A 17,662-nucleotide genomic window follows, 5' to 3' on the forward strand; every position below is an offset into this window, starting at 1 on the left:
GGTTCTTTCTGCTGGGTGTGGTGGCACACGCTTTTAATCCTAGCACTCAGGAGGCAGAGGCAGGCTGATCTCTGTGAGTTCAAAGCCAGCCTAGTCTACAAAAGTGAGTTCCAGGACAGCTAGTGCTGTTACACAGAGAAATCTTGTCTCAAAACTAATAAAAAAAAAAAAAAAGGAAGGAAGGAAGGAAGGAAGAAAGAAAGAAAGAAAGAAAGAAAGAAAGAAAGAAAGAAAGAAAGAAAGGAAGAAAAGAGAAAGAAAAGGTTCTTTCTCTGTAGCAAGAGCATAGTGACAAATGTCTCAAATTAGTTTTTAAATTAGTGTGATACACTTGCAGAGTTCTCTTAGGTTCTCCTCCTCTCTCTTTTTTTCAAACATAGAAACACATTTCTCTTAGTACTAAATAGACCAGCAATACTTAGCTCCAAACTTACCCTGGGCTCCCGTTCTGATGTCTCCATCTTTGTTCTAGCACATTGAACATCTTACTCTGATTAGGTTGAGGGTTGTGTTTGGGGAAAGGATAGAGAAGAGGAGGAAATAAGAGGTGGCAGAACCATAGGACTAGTACAGCCCAGGTCATGATGGAGGAACCACACACACAGGAAAATGAAATACTTGTTTGCAAAATCTTCAGAAATGAATACAGAAATGATGTAGACACTTACCTGTAAGAAATATGTAACAAAAGAAATCATTCCTAGGACCAGAAAAAGCAGTGAAAACAAATTACAGTTCTGTTGTTTGGTTTCAGGATCATCATCTCTTGTAAAAACCTGTGACAAAGCATTTGAAGGGTTGTTAGTTCTATGGCTGAGAAAGGTATTCCTCATGGAGCCCACTCCCCATCTCAAACAGTCTGGAGGACAAGACAGACTTTGTATACTGGAATAAGGTTGGTTTCCAAGATGCCGACCTCTAAGGCATCTGTATTCTGCCTTCCTTCTAGACAGAGGGGCGTCTGCCATTCACAGATACACCCAACAATATTGGGGGGGTTCCATATAGATTAATGCGTGCCACCCTACTATGGAAAACATTGCAATAAATTCTCTCCACTTGGAATCTTGGCAAGGAGTAATACTGTTCAACAACTCATTGTTTTACTCTGTAAAGATTACAAAGTGTTCCAAGCTGTCTGGGTTGACTATTTGGGACTGGATAACCTATCAGGGAGCTTATCCCTAAAGCAAATGGAGTCTCCATCTCTCAGAGGCATTGATTATGGGCCCGTGTGAAATGTCACCCACTCACTTTGGCATGATGACTGGTTTGTCATTATATGGCTCTTGTAAAGGCGATTTTATTGTCACAATTTCATGGGTGCAACTCCTGTGTCATTCAGCAGCAGGTGTCCTGGTTCTCTGGCTCTCACACTCTTTCTGTCCCCAAAGGACAGCTCATTTTGTCAACTGTCTTTTATCCCTATTTCTTTGTGTTTTACCACTAAATGGACTCAGTAGGGTGTGTGTGTGTGTGTAACAATAATAATTATAAAACAGTGGATGAATTTGAGAGGGGTTGGGGAGTAGACCTAAGGAGTTGGAGGGGGTAAAAGAAGATGAAAATGATGTAAATACAGTACTCTCATATAAAAAAAATTAAGAGCTTAAATAAAAAAAATTACATTTCCTCTTACAAATTATACTTCTATTCTCCTATATTCAAGCCATGTGAAGAGTTATGTTTTTCTGGCTTATCGTCAACGGTACAAATAGAAGCAATTCATTCAGTCTTCATCGGTAAACACAAACAAATACTCAGAAAGGACACCAACACTTACCCCTATAATCCTTGAAAATACTAAGGAGAACGCTGGTTCCATGAATCCGTTTACAACAGCACAAAGTACACCAACAACTAAGTAAGGCCATTCAGTTATGTTTAGTCTTAGGATCCGGCCAAACGAAACTAGAGGCACGTCTTCCTCCTAGAAAACACATCCATTACAATAAGATAGTTTACAAAATTGATAACGTGGGGGCCAGAGAAAATTCTCAGCAGCTGAGAGCACTTGCTGATCTTCCAGGGGACCCATGTTCTAGTCCCAGCACCCGTAAGGCAATTCAGTTATCTGTAACTCTAGTTCTAGGGGATCGGATTCTGGCCTTTAAGGGTACGGCACACACACGGTACAAAGACATCCATGCAGACAAAACACTCATGCACACAGAGGTATTATTTAAAAATTGATAATTAGGTTTATCATCTATAGCTCCATCCATCCATATTATCATTAATGAATATAACATGATTCCTTATTGCCTGGCAGTACTATTTTTGAAGCTAACTCTGACAGTTTCATTTAAAAAACAACAACAACAAAAAAAAATAATGATGTTGTTACCAATACTCTTGGCCTAGACTTCACAAGACAAGAATATTTATAATTGGGAACAAATAGAATAGAAAATTTAATACTGGCAGATCCACCAGAGTCTCACACCTTTTAAAAATCATTAAACTATCCTAATACATAATAATTCTGATATTATGAACATCTGAGGTTATAAAGAATATGTGCTTTTAACTCTCATAAGCCTAGTCTTGGTTGGCTATATGTTTATTTACATATATTATGTCTGGACCAGCTCTATCCATCTGCACAGACTCCTCACATACATTAAGAGAACCATGGCATACAGACATACAGGCAGGGCTGCGCCCCACTTCCTATAGTAGATAGTAAAATGAGGGGTTGGAGATGTAGCTCGTAGTTAAGGTGCCCAAGTGAAATGTATGAGGCCCTAGCACCACAAAAACAAAACAAAGCAGCACCATTTTACTAATGACTTAAGATTTGTTCAACATTCCTGACTTTAGGAACTCCTGACAGTGATGGCTAATATCGTTAATTTAACAGGACCCAGAATAACCAAGGAGATACACCCCAGAGCACAACTGCAAGGGGTGATCCAGATCCAGACATGCTTAACTGCCCTGAGAAGACCTAACTCTGGGGCTGAGTCAAGGGGCAGGGAACTGAACACAAGCACATCACTCCTCTTCCATCTTAAGCCCACCACGATGAACTTTACCCTCAAACTGTGAGATACAATACACCCTTCCTTCCTCCCTGAAGTTGCCTCCAGTGGGTATTGTGACACAGCAAGGCCATTAATAATATAGACCACTGTTGTGGAATGTTAGTTGAAGATATGTTACATTCGTTTATGCTGTGGGATATTTGTTTAATGATGCAAAGATGTGTTATATTCTTTTATGTTGCATTTGTTTAACTCTGTGAAGGTGTGTTACTTTGCCTGTCTAAAACACCTGATTGGTCTAATAAAGAACTGAATGGCCAACAGCAAGGCAGGAGAAAGGACAGGTGGGGCTGGTGGGCAGAGAGAATACATAGGAGGAGAAATCCAGGCTAAGGAAAGAGAGAAGGAGGAGCAAAAAAAGGAGAAAGAGAGGAGGACTCCAGGGGCCAGCTACCCAACCACACAGCCAGCCACAGAGTAAGAAAGAAAGCAAGATATATAGAATAAAGAGAGGTAAAAAGCCCAGAGACAAAGCGAAGTTAAAGAGAAAAGGGATAATTTAAGTTAAATTTTAAAAAAAAAAGGAGGCCAGAAACAAGCCAAGCTAAGGCTGGGCATTCGTAAGTAAAAATAAGTTTCTGTGTATTTATTTGGAGCTAGGTGGTGGGACCCCAAAGAGAAAAAAAAAGAACACAAAAAACAAACAAACAAAAACACTACAGACCACTACAGTTTCTTTACATAAATCCAAAATTAAAAAAAATTCCTATGAATTCTGACTGTAAAATGTTTTGATTTTTATTTCTGCAACAATCTATAAAGCATGACAGAAGGCATCAAAACAGTCCTATCTTGTCTTCCCTCCTACAACAGCCCCAGCTCACCCAACTAACAGAGACACAAGGAGGGGTGTGGGGAGGGTTTAAGAACTAAGACTGCAGCCACATCCATACCTGCGCCTCCTTCACACTGACTCTTCTCTCTTGGTCTTGTGGACCATGAGTACCTCTGCAAGTTGATCTCCTTATTAACGGGGATTTTGATTCTTCTGAAGTCAATTCAGAGGCCTCAGTGTCACTTGGGGATTCATAAGTTTCACTTCCCAGTTCAGTTTCATTTCCTTTAGTCTAAAACAAATAAGAAAGATGAAAAAATTGGTTAGGCACAGTTAGACAAGGGGAACAGCTCATGAGCATCAGCATGAGGAAAATCATGAAATGTTTCAAGTTTTTATGGGACAAGACGGGGTTAAGCTGCTCTGCTTTCTCATGTGATGAAATGAAAACCGTGAAATGAAAAGGATTCCCACCAAATACAAAGACTCTTAGGTAGCCATTTCTGTGCTGCTCGGTTTGGCAACTGGATACAAACTCAAACATCCAGGAAGTGGGAATCTTAATTAGGAAAATGCCTCTGTAAGATTGACCTTTAAGCAACTCTGTCGGGTATTTTCTTGATTTATGATTGAAGTGGGAGGGCCCAGCACACAGTGCCATCCCTGGGCAGGTGGTCCTGGGTTGCATAGGAAAGACCGAGTAAGGAGAGAGAGCAAGCCAGTAAGCAGCACTCCTCCGGGTTCCTGTCCTGACTTCCTGTCCTGACTTCCCTGGATGATGGACTGACTATAAGCTACAGGATGGAATCTATCCTATCCTCCCTAAGTTGTGTTGAGTCCTGGTGTTTGTTCACAGCAACAGAAAGCTAACTCAAACAACCTTTTTCTCTGGGGCATTCTGTCAATCAAGTTTGCTTTGAACTAGTGTTATCAAAGGCAATGTGGTATATTCCATAATGTGGGTCACACCTGCCATTTAATTTTTTCTAGCAGCCACAACAGAAAATGTGAAAATGGTTAAAAATCAATTTAACTATATATTTAATCTAGTGAATCCAAGATATATTGTTATCCAACTTATACATTCAACATGTAACAGTACAAAAAGCTACTGGAATATTTTGCATTTTTTAATACTAGACCTTCATAATCCCAGTGTTCTTTTTGTACTTAAAATATTTCAAAATCCAGATTAACCAACATTTAAACGCTCAGTAGCCACATGTGGCTAACAGCTACTACCATGGGTAGCTCATCTCTAAACCTTGTTAAACATTAATTTTCGTTTTTAAGCTTCTCTCTTTCCCAGAAAAAGTATCACAAAACACTTGCCTGGTCCTGAATATCCAAAGCACTTTTCCTACTTTTCAAGATAATCAAATCAAATCAAACCATCTATAGCATTAAATAGTAATATGTTATTACCAATGTAATTTGGGAAGATTCTAGAGTTCCACTGTACCTGTGTCGTGACAAGTTTGAAGTAAATGCCCTTCTCTTTCATGAGCTCATCATGATTTCCTTGCTCCACGATGACACCATCATCAAACCCAGCAATGACGTCAGCATTGCGAACTGTAGACAATCGGTGAGCTATCACGATGGTGGTCCGGCCTTCTCTAGCCTGGAGAGAGAGACCTGGCTATGAGACATGAATAATTCTATGTAAAAATTCATTCAGCTTATGTTTGCTAAATGTCAGTGCTTGGACAATACAAAACCAGTAAAGCTACAGAAAATAGCCTATGATTTCAACAAATACATGGGCATGAAGTCTCTCCTTAGCCATGGAGCTCTTCATAACTGATAGCTCTGCTAAAGGAAAAAGCAGTTTTCTTCAATGGAGTAAAACTCCGTTCATCACCCATACCGCAGGGCAGGCCCGATGCTCAGGAGTAGTCAGCCAACACAAATGGGACTCTGGTTTTGTATGTTTGTTTTAAGAGACAGAGAAGAGAGAGAACATGAAGTTGGGTGGGTAGAAAGGTGAGAAAAGATCTGGAAGGATTAGGGTTGAGTAAAGAATATGATCAAAGCTGGGCATGGTTACAGATGCCTTTAATCCCAGCACTTGAAAGGCAGATGTAGCTGGATCTCTGAGTTCAAGACCAGTCTGATCTACAGATAGAGTTCCAGGACAGCCAGGGCCGCACTGAGAAACCCTGTCTCTGAAAACAAAAGAATAACAACAACAAAGAATATGATTAAAATACACTGTATGAAATTCTCAAAGAATAAATGAAAACATTACTAGAAAATAAATAGAATTTTTTTTTTTTTAAGTAGAGTGCTATGGGGAGGTAGAGACTGAAAGATACTGAGACTCATAGACCAGCCAGTGTTGCCAAATGCATATACACACACACGGATAGTCACACATACAAGAAAAAACATAAACAATGGAATACTATTTTTCTTATAATTCAGACCTTGTAAGTACAGCTCACAGACCTTATCCAGAGCGGCCTGAACCACGGCTTCACTTTCTGTGTCCAAGGCTGAGGTCGCCTCATCCAACAAAAGGATCTTGGGGTTGCGGACCAGGGCACGAGCAATGGCGATTCTCTGTTTCTGTCCCCCACTCAGCTGCGCCCCTCTCTCACCAACCAGGGTGTCAAATTTCTACAAATTATAAAAAAACAAAGACAGGAAAATGTAGTAAAGCAACAAACTACTTCAGTTCACATTTCAAATCGGGATGTGATCATCACTGGAGCCTCGACAGCAATACAGTCCAGTTTTAAACTGGATTTCTCTTCTAAGGAAGTTCTTCTGATTAACAGGAGTTTTCACATGGATGGCGTCAGGCCAGAGCTCTGCTCTCTGAGCCTCGGGGTGACAGCGGACAGACACAACTCACACGGGGCAGTTTCATGATGAAGTCATAGGCGTTGGCTTCCTTGACAGCTTTCTCAATCTCGTCCATGGTGACGTTTTCTCGGCCATAGCGAATGTTCTCAGCGATGGTGGTGGCAAACAGCACAGGTTCCTGACTCACCACGCCAATGATTTCCCGCAGATACCTCACATTGATGGTCCTGATGTCCTGTCCGTCGATGCAGACCTGAAATAGAATGAGTGGTTTTCACTTTAGACTCACGGAGTCAGGATGATGAGCAGTGGTAACTGCAGCTGGTGCATGCCCACTCACCACGCCCTCTATGGGGTCGTACAGCCTCTGCAGCAGCTGGACAGTGGTGCTTTTCCCACAGCCACTGTTACCAACCAGGGCCACCGTCTGTCCACTCTGCACCTTCAGGTTGAGGCCCTTCATGATCTGCAAAAAAGGTGAGATGCCAATGTGAGGGCAATTCCCAGACACACAGATTTATGTGTGTTCTATGAGCTGAAAGCTGAAGTCAGTACTGGGTTTAAACACGTAACATACATGTGATTTTGTTTTACAGTATCTAAAGGATTATCTCCAGCCAACAAATTATTGAATCACAGATTTATCATTTCTCGCCGTACCTTAACTCCACTTCGAGATGGGTAGCTGAAGTGGACATTTTTAAATTCTAAATTTCCCATTATACTGTCTGGTTTGTGTCCCTTTGTTGAGAAGCTGTCAATGTTCGGCTCCTAAACAGAAACATATGTTAGGCGATCACTAGGTTACAATAACTATCTGTAGGGACACTCTGTGGAGAGAGGAAGTAAAAACAAAACTGACTCCATCAGAAAAATCTTTTAAGTAGATGGATGGATCAATGGGCAGGTCAGACTCACATTGTCAATGATCTTGAAGATTTCATAGGCTGCCCCTCTTGCGTTTGCGAAGGCCTCTATGTTTGGGGCAAGATATCCAATACTGAAAGTCCCAGTTAATATAGAGAAGAAGACCTGAGGATGGGGACCAAAGCAAGCCATTACTTAGTGCTCAGCACAATTTTTCTCCTTTTCCCTCTAATATAACCAATTTCATTTCTAAAAGACAAGAATACTTGACAGGGAATACTGATAAGAATAAATGGCAAGAATAGTGAGTACTAAAATATTTTAAGTTTATGACTAAGAGATTCAAGTTTAAAACCTGGTAATCAGCTATATTTACCATTCCATACTATGTACATAGATCAAAGTATTATACTGTAGTCATCAAAAGTAAAATATTTGCGATTCTTTGATTGAAATAAAAAAAAATAATGTAAATTTAAGTTTAAAGACTTAACGTGCTTAGAAGTTGGAGTTAGTCTTACTTACTTCATCACACAGGGTATACTTTCTATACAATCATCATAGTAAATAGAAAGGTTTTTTTCAAAGATTCAGCATTTTTACCTAGATTTTCACAAGAATAAAATGAAATAAACACAAGAAGACCAGGTCTGTACCTGGACGAGTACTGTACATCTTCAGGACATTCTCTTCAAATCTCTGGCCCTCAGGTTGACCTGCTCTGTCCAGGCTGCACTGGATGCCACTGACTGCAAATGCTCTCCCAATCCTACAGCACACACCTAAGGCGTGACTCAGTGTCCCCAGGTCACCTTCCCATACTGTGTTCTTTTTGAAGTCTAATGAGCAGGTATTTGAGCTTTTGTTCATTGCTTAATTCAAACACTTGCTTCTTGTTACTAAAGACTCGTCTTTTCTCTATTGGAGCTTCAGGAGAACTGAGGTCACTGCTCATTTCTAAGCCATACAGGAATACAACTGTGTAGCACGCCTACTCTTCAGAAGGACACTAAAAGCTATAGCACAAGCTCCTGTCACATCTGTTTGGTAGAAGAGATAAGAGAAGCCAGAAGAGTTTAGACAAATGCTCCGAATCATGGATCTGGTAAAGTCCAGCCAGAATTTGAACCCAGTGGGTCTGGTATAAAGTCCTGCATGCACTACTCAGATGTTCCTGCTTGTAAGACAGATTTGCACTCAGTGAACGTATGATGCATATTGTTCATCCAAAGCTGGGGCTGCAGCTCAAGGGTAGAGGTGCTACCTAGGCTAACATGTGTGAAGCCAGGTTCTATATGCTGTGGGATGTCTTTCTGTATGCCGTGAATATGTGTTGCTCTTATTGGTTGATAAATAAAGCTGCATTGGCCTATGGCAAGGCAGTTTCGACACAGATGGAAATCCAAGCAGATTGACAGGAAGAGAAAAGAGAGGCAGAAAGATGCCATCCTGCTGTCTAGGGAGCAGTGTGTAACGGCACACAGGTAAAGACACAGAACACGGGACGACACATAGATTAACAGAAATGGGCTAAGTTTAGTAATAAGAGCTAGCTAGCAAGAAAACTGAGCCATAGGCCATGGCCATGCAATTTGTAATTGATACAAGGCTCTGTGTGTGTTTACTTGGGTCTGAGCAGCTGCAGGACCAGGTGGGACACAGGAAAAATTCCAGCGACATCTATACTCAGCATATGAAATAAATAATACTTTCTCTATAACACAGTAAGCAGGACACAGCTCTTATTACAATCTAAGCTCTTCTACTTAGAAATATTTAACTTCTTAAAAATAAAAAATTCCTAAAGGGCTGGAGAGATGTCTCATATTGCTCCTGCAAAGGACCTGAGTTCAGTTCCCAGCACCCATGTTGGGTGGTTCACAACCACCAGCTAATAACTACCTGTGACTCCAGCACCAATGGACCTGACACCTTCTTCTGGCCTCCAGTGGCACCTGTACACACATGCATATGACACACATATATTTATACATACACATAATGAAAAATAAGATAAAATTTTAAATTACCTTAAATCCTGTAGGTGGGGGAGCCTATTCCTAATCAAATAGCCTCATAAACAGTATTGAATGGGGTTTAAAAAAAATAGAGGCGACTGGACCCTAGAATCTACAAGACCCACTCTGTCACCCAAACCTACCAAACCCATCATCCTCTCCCTGGCCAACCATCCCCCACAAAATCAGCAGCCCCAAGAGGCACAAGCACCACCTGCACCAATTGGAAGAAGAGCAGCCCACGCGTGAACAGCCCTCTCCAGCAACATCAGCAGATCCTATAGGCACAGGCACAACCCACAAGAGCTGGAAGAACAGACCCCATAGGCACAAGTAAAGCCCACACCATCCGGAAGAACTGAACAATATGCTGGACCTAGGCGCCTAAATCCCCACAAACCTCAGCGGAGATGACCCTACTCGACCTGACAACCACCCTATCACTAGACCCGTTGGCCATTCAGGACAAAAGACAATAAAGGAAACATACAGACAATAAAGGAGCAAAAGATTCATCCAACAAAGATATCACAAGAATCAACACTGTTCCTATAATTATCCCAAGCCCAGATGGGTAAACAGCAGTGTAAGAATACATTCAACTTGCCGGGTGGTGGTGGCGCACGCCTTTAATCCCAGCACTTGGGAAGCAGAGCCAGTTGGATCTCTGTGAGTTCGAGGCCAGCCTAGACTACCAATGAGTTCCAGGAAAGGCGCAAAGCTACACAGAGAAACCCTGTCTCAAAAAAAAAAAAAAAAAAAAAGAATACATTCAACAACATAAAGGGCAATGTGGCACCATCAGAATCTAGTGATTCTACAACAGCAAGACCTGAACATCCCAACGCAGATGAAGAAGAAAATGACCTTAAAAGTAACTTTATGAAAATGATAGAGGCCCTTAAAGAGGAAATGAAAAATTCCCTTAAAGAAATCGAGGAAAAGACAAACAAAAAAAAATGGAAGAAATCAATAACTCCCTTCAAGAAAGCCAAGAAAAAAACAATCAAACAGGTGAAGGAAACAGTTTAAGACTTGAAAATGAAAATTGAGATGATAAAGAAAACACAAACCGAGGGAATTCTAGACATGGGAAGTATGGGGAAACAAACAGGAACTACGGATGCAACAGAATACAAGAGATGGAAGAGAGAATCTCAGGTGTTGAAGATATGATAGAGGAAATAGATTCATCAGTCAAAGAAAATGTTAATTCCAATAAATTCTTAACACAAAACATCCAGGAAATCTGGAACACCATGAAAAGACCAAACCTAAAAATAGGAATAGAAGAAGAATTCCAGTTCAAAGGTATAGAAAATATATTCAACAAAATCATAGAAGAATACTTTCCCAACCTAAAGAAGGACATGCCTAAGAAGGTACAAGAAGCTTACAGAACACCAAATAGACTGGACCAAAAAAAAAAAAAAAGTCCCCTGGACATATAATAATCAAAACACAAAACATACAGAATAAAGAAAGAATATTAAGAGCTGCAAAGGAAAAAGGCCAAGTAACATATAAAGGCAGACCTATCAGAATTACACTCGACTTCTCAATGGAGACTCTGAAAGCCAGAAGGTCCTGGACAGATGTTATGCAGACACTAAGAGACCATGGATACCAACCTAGACTATTATATCCAGCAAAACTTTCAATCACCATAGATGGAGAAAACAAGATATTCCAAGATAAAACCAGATTTAAACAATACCTAGCCACAAATTCAGCCCTACAGAAAGTACTAGAAGGAAAACTCCAACCCAAGGAAGTTAGCCGTACCCACAAAATCACAGGCAATTGATAATCTCATATCAGCAAATCCCAAAGAAGGGACACACACTAACATCACCACCAACAAAACCAAAAATATCAGGAACTAACAATCATTGGTCATTAATATCCCTGAATAGCAATGGACTCAATTCACCTATAAGAAGACACAGGCTTACAGAATGTGTACGAAAACAGGATCCATCCTTCTGCTGCATACAAGAAACACACCTAAGCTTCAAAGACAGACATTGCCTCAGAGTAAAGAGAAAAGACTTCCCAATCAAATGGACCTAAGAAACAAGCTAGTGTAACGGTCGTAATATCTAATAAATTAGACTTCAAACTAAAATTAATCAAAAGAGATGGAGGACATTTCATATTCATCACAGGAAAAAGATCCATCAGAAGTCTCAATTCTTAACATTTATGCCTCAAATACAAGGGCACCCACTGTTAGCATTCAGACCTGCCCCTTGGGGACCTGGCTAATGTGTAGGCAGTGCCTTGGCTGGTTCAGGGTTCTAACAACATCCTGCACTCATTGCTACACAGTGTTCCTGTGCATGTGTGGAAGTCCCCTCATAAAAAGTGAGGCCCACCCACCTTCTCTCCTCGCCGCCCCTCTCCATCCCTCCTCACTCCCCATCTCCCCCGCAACAAGACAGCTCTTCCATCCCTCTCCCTTCCCCTTTCACCACTAATAAAACTCTCCACATGAGCACTATCTGCATGGTGAGTCTCTGTCTCTTACCTGCCATGAGGCACCTTGGCTCCAACCACCAAGCTCCCTCTCCTGCCATTTTAAAATACAACATTTGGTGCTGTGAACTCAGCAGGCTCTCCCGAAGGTCTGAGACACGCTGGGACCCTGGGACCACAACAGGCTCACCTTCCAGCTCACCCCATCGCTCAGCACCCCATCCACCAAGGCAATTGCGTAAGTTTCCCCTCAGTTGTTCTAAACATTTCCCTGATTCTAAATAGCAGCTGCAGTTCAGAGCTCTGGGTCAAGGCCAGTTGTGCAATCAGGCTGCCTGGTGCAGTATTGCCTCAGCCCCACAGGGACCGGCTCCCCCACTCCTGTGCTCTGAGGAGTGGTGGTACTCTCCTCACTGAGACCACACCTGCCCCACTGCCTGAGGGATGAGGAAGTGACCTTTGATTGTCTGTCACCCCTCTGATACTCCAACCATAACCCAATATGACAGGCTCTCTTCAGCTGACCCCATCCCACCACCCTGGGAGCTGCAATCCTAAAGTTTCATTAGGCCCAACAGGACTTCTGCGACCCCATTCCTGACATTTTCCTATGGATGAGACCCCTCTTAGAGCTTGGTTTTCATCCTTGACTTCTGGCCCTCTACCAAAGGCCTGGTACCTAGCGCCGAGTCACTTCTGGCTTAGCCAAGTTAAACATGACCCCCGTTGAGTGTGCTGACGACCCTCTGAATGGCTTGGTCCTCATTCAGTCCTCTCTGCGTCCTGTGGATGCCCGCTACTACAGGCTGCAATAACCCTTTCTTTTTCCTTCTCTCATCCATGGGAACCGTGTCTTCCACACCCTCTCATTCCTCCTTAGAATGCCTCTTACAGAACCTCCAGCCCCTACACCTGGCACCCGACCTCAATGGCCCTAAACTTATTCACCTTGCAATCAAATTTAGCCTCAATACTCCTTAGATAACAATCCAAATGGCTGATTAACAGCCCCCTAGATCCAAATATTTTTCAAGTCCTTTATGACTGTTAGTTATTATTATGCAGCGCTGTGTTATTCATTAAGCAGCACTGTTTATCACGGGAGAAAAGCCACGAGGCCCAACAAAACCCACTATAAGAGTTTATTAAGAAAAGGATCAGAGGGGAATGTGCTTAGGCCTATGGAAGGTTGTGCATGGAGAGAGAGAGGAAAAAGAGGGAGGAGAAGTCCGTGATGTTTTTATGGATTACCCTGCACATATGCATATGAGCTTATGTAGCTACACCACGCACACGCATAAATTACGTGATCACGCATGCAAATACGTAAAGCCCTGGAATGACTAAACATCTTGCCTGGCTACTGGACAGCACATGTATGATCATGTAGCTGGGGGAGTGGCCAGGAATTTCAACATTCCAGATTCTTTGTTTATTATCAAAATGGCAGGTGAACAGAATAGGACGCCATGTATCCCCAAACTGCTTCCTGCTGACTCGGTGGGCATCGGTTAACTCTTGGGGGTAGGGAAGGGGGCTATGGGGGTAGCTGGACATCCTGAGGTAGTATTATCATACTCTATATGATCATAGCAATTTAAGTTTTAAAGATCTATTCAGATTAACAAAAACTAACTCAGAGACTTACACCTATGTTTTGGCCAAGTGTTCAACACCAAGCTTCTAGAGAATTTAAATAAATGGTGACATAAATTTGATAAATAAGGTATTTGATAAACAAAATACATATTCTATAATGGAGTTTCTGGTTCCCCAAGGGGGCCCTTTTCTCAGAGTCGAGTCACACTCCAACTCACAAGCCCCTTTTCTTAGTCTTATGAGAGCTGCTAACATTGAAGACCGTTAGGGAATACAAGTTGATAGTCATTCATACCTAATAGACAAACAGTCCTCAAATGCTCAGAGATCTGCAGAATATGACATTTCAAATGTTTAATTAAAAAGCTTTTCATAGCTGGGTGGCAGGCCTAGAACTGGCAGCTGAAGACTGATGTTGTTGCCCTGAGACCTCTGCCCTCAATGACCATGGAGGACCCTGGGGTGGCTGTCTAGGTAGCCAGCAGGTCTCTGTCACTTTCAATTGCTAACTCAGGTAAAATTTGTCCTTCTAAGATCTCTGATGCCATTTGATGAGCAGGCTTTGTCAGTTCAACAGCAGCAACCAAGACTCCAGCTGCTTCCCAGTTCTCTGTGTAAAATTCACAGGCCTCACTCTCCTAGAGCTAATTCTAGGTCTAGACATAGTTAACTTTGCTACTAGACTCAAAAATGAGGTATGACTGCTGTCAGTGGTCAGGTATATCCTGGTGAATTAGATAAAAAGAAGGTGCTTTAAGGTTTGTTTATGTGAAGACAGGAAAGCTGTCTCACTTCTGTTCACTTACTTATCCTTCTCAGATCTGATGGTGTTTGGTGACCAGGGTACTAATAGATTTCCCAGTTAACAGATCTCTCCCTGCCCTCAGAAATTAGAGAGGGTATGGAAGCCTCCCAGCCTTTTGCTATGACACCAAGATGTAAATCAATGCCAGCTGTTTATGACACCTACAGGTCCACCCCTCCTGGAGACTCATGCCAAGGCCAAGCCTTCAAGGGCCCTCCAGATATGCCAGCCCCTGTACCACCTCCGAGGATACCAACCAGGCGAATACTGACAAGTTGATTTCACCCATGTCCTCACTTGTGAAAAGTTCTGTTATCTCTTAACTCTTTCTGACACTTTTACAGGATGGATAGAGGCGTTTCCCACCTCCAGAGAAACAGCAGATGTGATGGCTCAGGTACTCCTGAAGAACACATCATCCCTCAGTTTGGAATGCCATCTCCCCAAGCTCCTGGGACTTCACTGTTGGTACCACCTCTTCAGGTTCAAGTGGGCACCTACCCAGCAACTGGAACCTGGTTTTCCAAATGTCCCCATGAAGGACATATCTGTTCTCATGTCTGGCTCATTCAGCCCTGCCTCTTCTGTACAACCGGGGTACCCTTCCATTCCATTCTTTCTGGCAGTTATCACTCTTCCCATGGCTAGCCCCGCAGATGAGGCTGATGATAACAATCTATTTCTTCTCCTAGCGACCTGCCTTCTCAGCTCCCTCAAGGAGCAGATGCCTGAGGTCTCCAGGATGGCAGCTAACTAAATGCTTCTTTACTCACACCTTCCACTGTGTGTGACCCCAACTCCCAACTCCCCCCTCAACTTCAACCCAAGTCAGCAGGAAGCAGTCTCGAGCATTTGGCACCCTCATTTCCTGCTCCATTTGCCATCCATAACTCACCTTTTTATAGCAATCCAAAGGAAGCAATGCTAGCATTCAGACCTGGGGACCTGGCCAATAAGCAGGCAGTACCTTGGCCAGCTCAGGGTCCTGACAATGGCATGCACTCATTGCTACATGGTCTCTCTGCACATGCACTAAGTCCCCTCATAAAAGGTGGCCTCTCTTCTTCTCTCCTCAGCCCCCTGCTCATTCTCCCCCCCTCTCCTTTCCCCTCTCTTTCTTTCCCTCTGTCTCTTCCCACAAGACAGCTCTGCGCTCTCTTTCCCTTTCCCCTTCACCACTAATAAAACTCTCCAAGTGAGCACTGTCTGCATGGCATGTCTCTGTCTCTTACCCGCTGTGGGGCACCTTGGCTCCAACCCAAGTTTCTTCTCCCACCATTTTAAAATACAACACCCACATTTGTAAAAGAAACATTACTAAAGCTTAAATCACACATCAAACCACACACACTAATATTGGGAGACTTCAACACCCCACCCTCACCAATGGACAGGTCTGTCAGACAGAAACTTAACAGAGAAATAAGGGACTTAACAGATGTTAGGAATCAAATGGACTTAACAGACATCTACAGGACATTTCACTCAAACACAAAAGAATATACCTTCTTCTCAGCATCTCAGGGAACTTCTCTAAAATTCACCACATACTCAGTCACAAAGCAAATCTCAACAGATAAAAAAAAATTGGAATAACCCATTGTATCTTATCAGATCACCATGGCTTAAAGTTAGAATTCAACAACAACACAAATTACAGAAAGCCTACAATCTCATGGAAACTGAATAATGCCCAATTGAATCACCAATAGGTCAAGGAAGAAATAAAGAAAGAAATTAAAGACTTGCTAGAATTCAATGAAAATGAATGCACAACATATCCAAACTTATGGAACACTATGAAATCAGTGCTAAGAGGAAAGTTCATAGCACTAAGTGCCTACATAAAAAAATTGGAGAAATCTCACACTAGTGAATAATACAAAGAGAATAATACAAAGAATCAATGAAACAAAGAGTTGGTTCTTTGAGAAAATCAACAAGATAGACAAACCATTATCCAAACTAACCAAAAGGCGGAGAGAGAATATCCACATTAACAAAATCAGAAATGAAAATGGAGATGTAATTACAGACACTGAAGAAATCCAGAGAATCATTAGGACATACTTCAAAAATCTGTACTCCACAAAACTGGAAAATCTAAAAGAAATGGATGACTTTTCTGGATAGGTATCACATACTAAAATTAAATCAAGAGCAGATAAGCAATTTAAATAGACCTGTAACCCCTAAGGAAACAGAGGCAGTCATTAAAAGTCTCCCAACCAAAAAAAGAGCCCAGGTTCAGATGGTTTCTGTGCAGAATTCTACCAGAATTTCATAGAAGAGCTAATACCAATACTCCTCAAATTGTTCCAAACAATAGAAATAGAACAAACATTGCCAAACTTTTTTATGAGGCTAAAGTTAATGTGATACTCAAACCACACAAAGATGCAACAAAGAAAAAGAATTACAGACCAAACTTCCTCATGAACATTGACGAAAAAATACTCAAAATAAAATACTGGCAAACTAAATCCAAGAACACATAAAAAAAAAAATCATCCGCTGAGCGTTGGTGACGCACGCCTTTAATCCCAGCACTCAGGAGGCAGAGCCAGGCGGATCTCTGTGAGTTCGAGGCCAGCCTGGGCTACCAGGTGAGTCCCAGGAAAAGGCGCAAAGCTACACAGAGAAACCCTGTCTCGAAAAACCAAAAAAAAAAAAAATCATCCACCATGATCAAGTAATCTTCATCCCAGAGATACAAGGGTGGTTAAGCATACAAAAATCTATCAGTGTAATCCACCATTTAAACCAAACTGAAAGAAAAAAAAAATGATCATCTCATTAGATGCTGAAAAGGCTTTTGACAAAATCTAACACTCTTTCATGATAAAGGTCTTGGAGAGATAAGTGATACAAGGAAAATACTTAAACATAATAAAAAGCAATATACAGCAAGCTGATAGACAACATCAAATTAAATGGAGAGAAACTCAAAGTGATTCCACTAAAATCAGGACCAAGACAAGGCTGTCTACTCTCCTCATATCTATTTAATATAGTACTCGAAGTTCTAGCTAAAACAATAAGGCAACAAAAGGAGATCAAGGGGATACAAATTGGAAAGGAAGAAGTCAAACTTTCACTATTTGGAGATGATAGTGACCCCAAAAATTCTACCTGGCAACTCCAATAGCTGATAAACTCCTTCAGTAATGTGGCAAGGATACAAGATTAACTCAAAAAAATCAGTAGCCCTCCTATATACAAATGATAAATGGGCTGAGAAAGAAATCAGAGAAACAACACC

General features: G+C 41.7%; 1 protein-coding gene across 5 annotated transcripts in view; it reads right to left on the reverse strand.

Moving 5' to 3' along the window:
• Nucleotides 1-17,662, reverse strand: part of LOC131906617 (multidrug resistance protein 2) — a 246,496-nt gene that overhangs the window by 122,215 nt on the left and 106,619 nt on the right. Inside the window, exons 10-18 of one of the 5 annotated variants that reach the window (XM_059257283.1) lie at nt 7,552-7,665; nt 7,294-7,404; nt 6,974-7,099; nt 6,683-6,886; nt 6,274-6,444; nt 5,285-5,446; nt 3,941-4,114; nt 1,784-1,930; nt 669-776 (exon numbers count right to left, since the gene is read on the reverse strand). The exons of the other annotated variants lie outside the window; for them this stretch is intronic. Of the exons in view, the coding sequence (XP_059113266.1) occupies nt 669-776; nt 1,784-1,930; nt 3,941-4,114; nt 5,285-5,446; nt 6,274-6,444; nt 6,683-6,886; nt 6,974-7,099; nt 7,294-7,404; nt 7,552-7,665 (1,317 nt within the window). The remainder of the gene's footprint in view (nt 1-668; nt 777-1,783; nt 1,931-3,940; nt 4,115-5,284; nt 5,447-6,273; nt 6,445-6,682; nt 6,887-6,973; nt 7,100-7,293; nt 7,405-7,551; nt 7,666-17,662) is intronic. 5 annotated transcript variants of the gene reach the window in all.

This window comes from Peromyscus eremicus, chromosome 3 (genome assembly GCF_949786415.1).
Source record: "Peromyscus eremicus chromosome 3, PerEre_H2_v1, whole genome shotgun sequence".
In the NCBI taxonomy this organism is placed as follows: Eukaryota; Metazoa; Chordata; class Mammalia; order Rodentia; family Cricetidae; genus Peromyscus; species Peromyscus eremicus.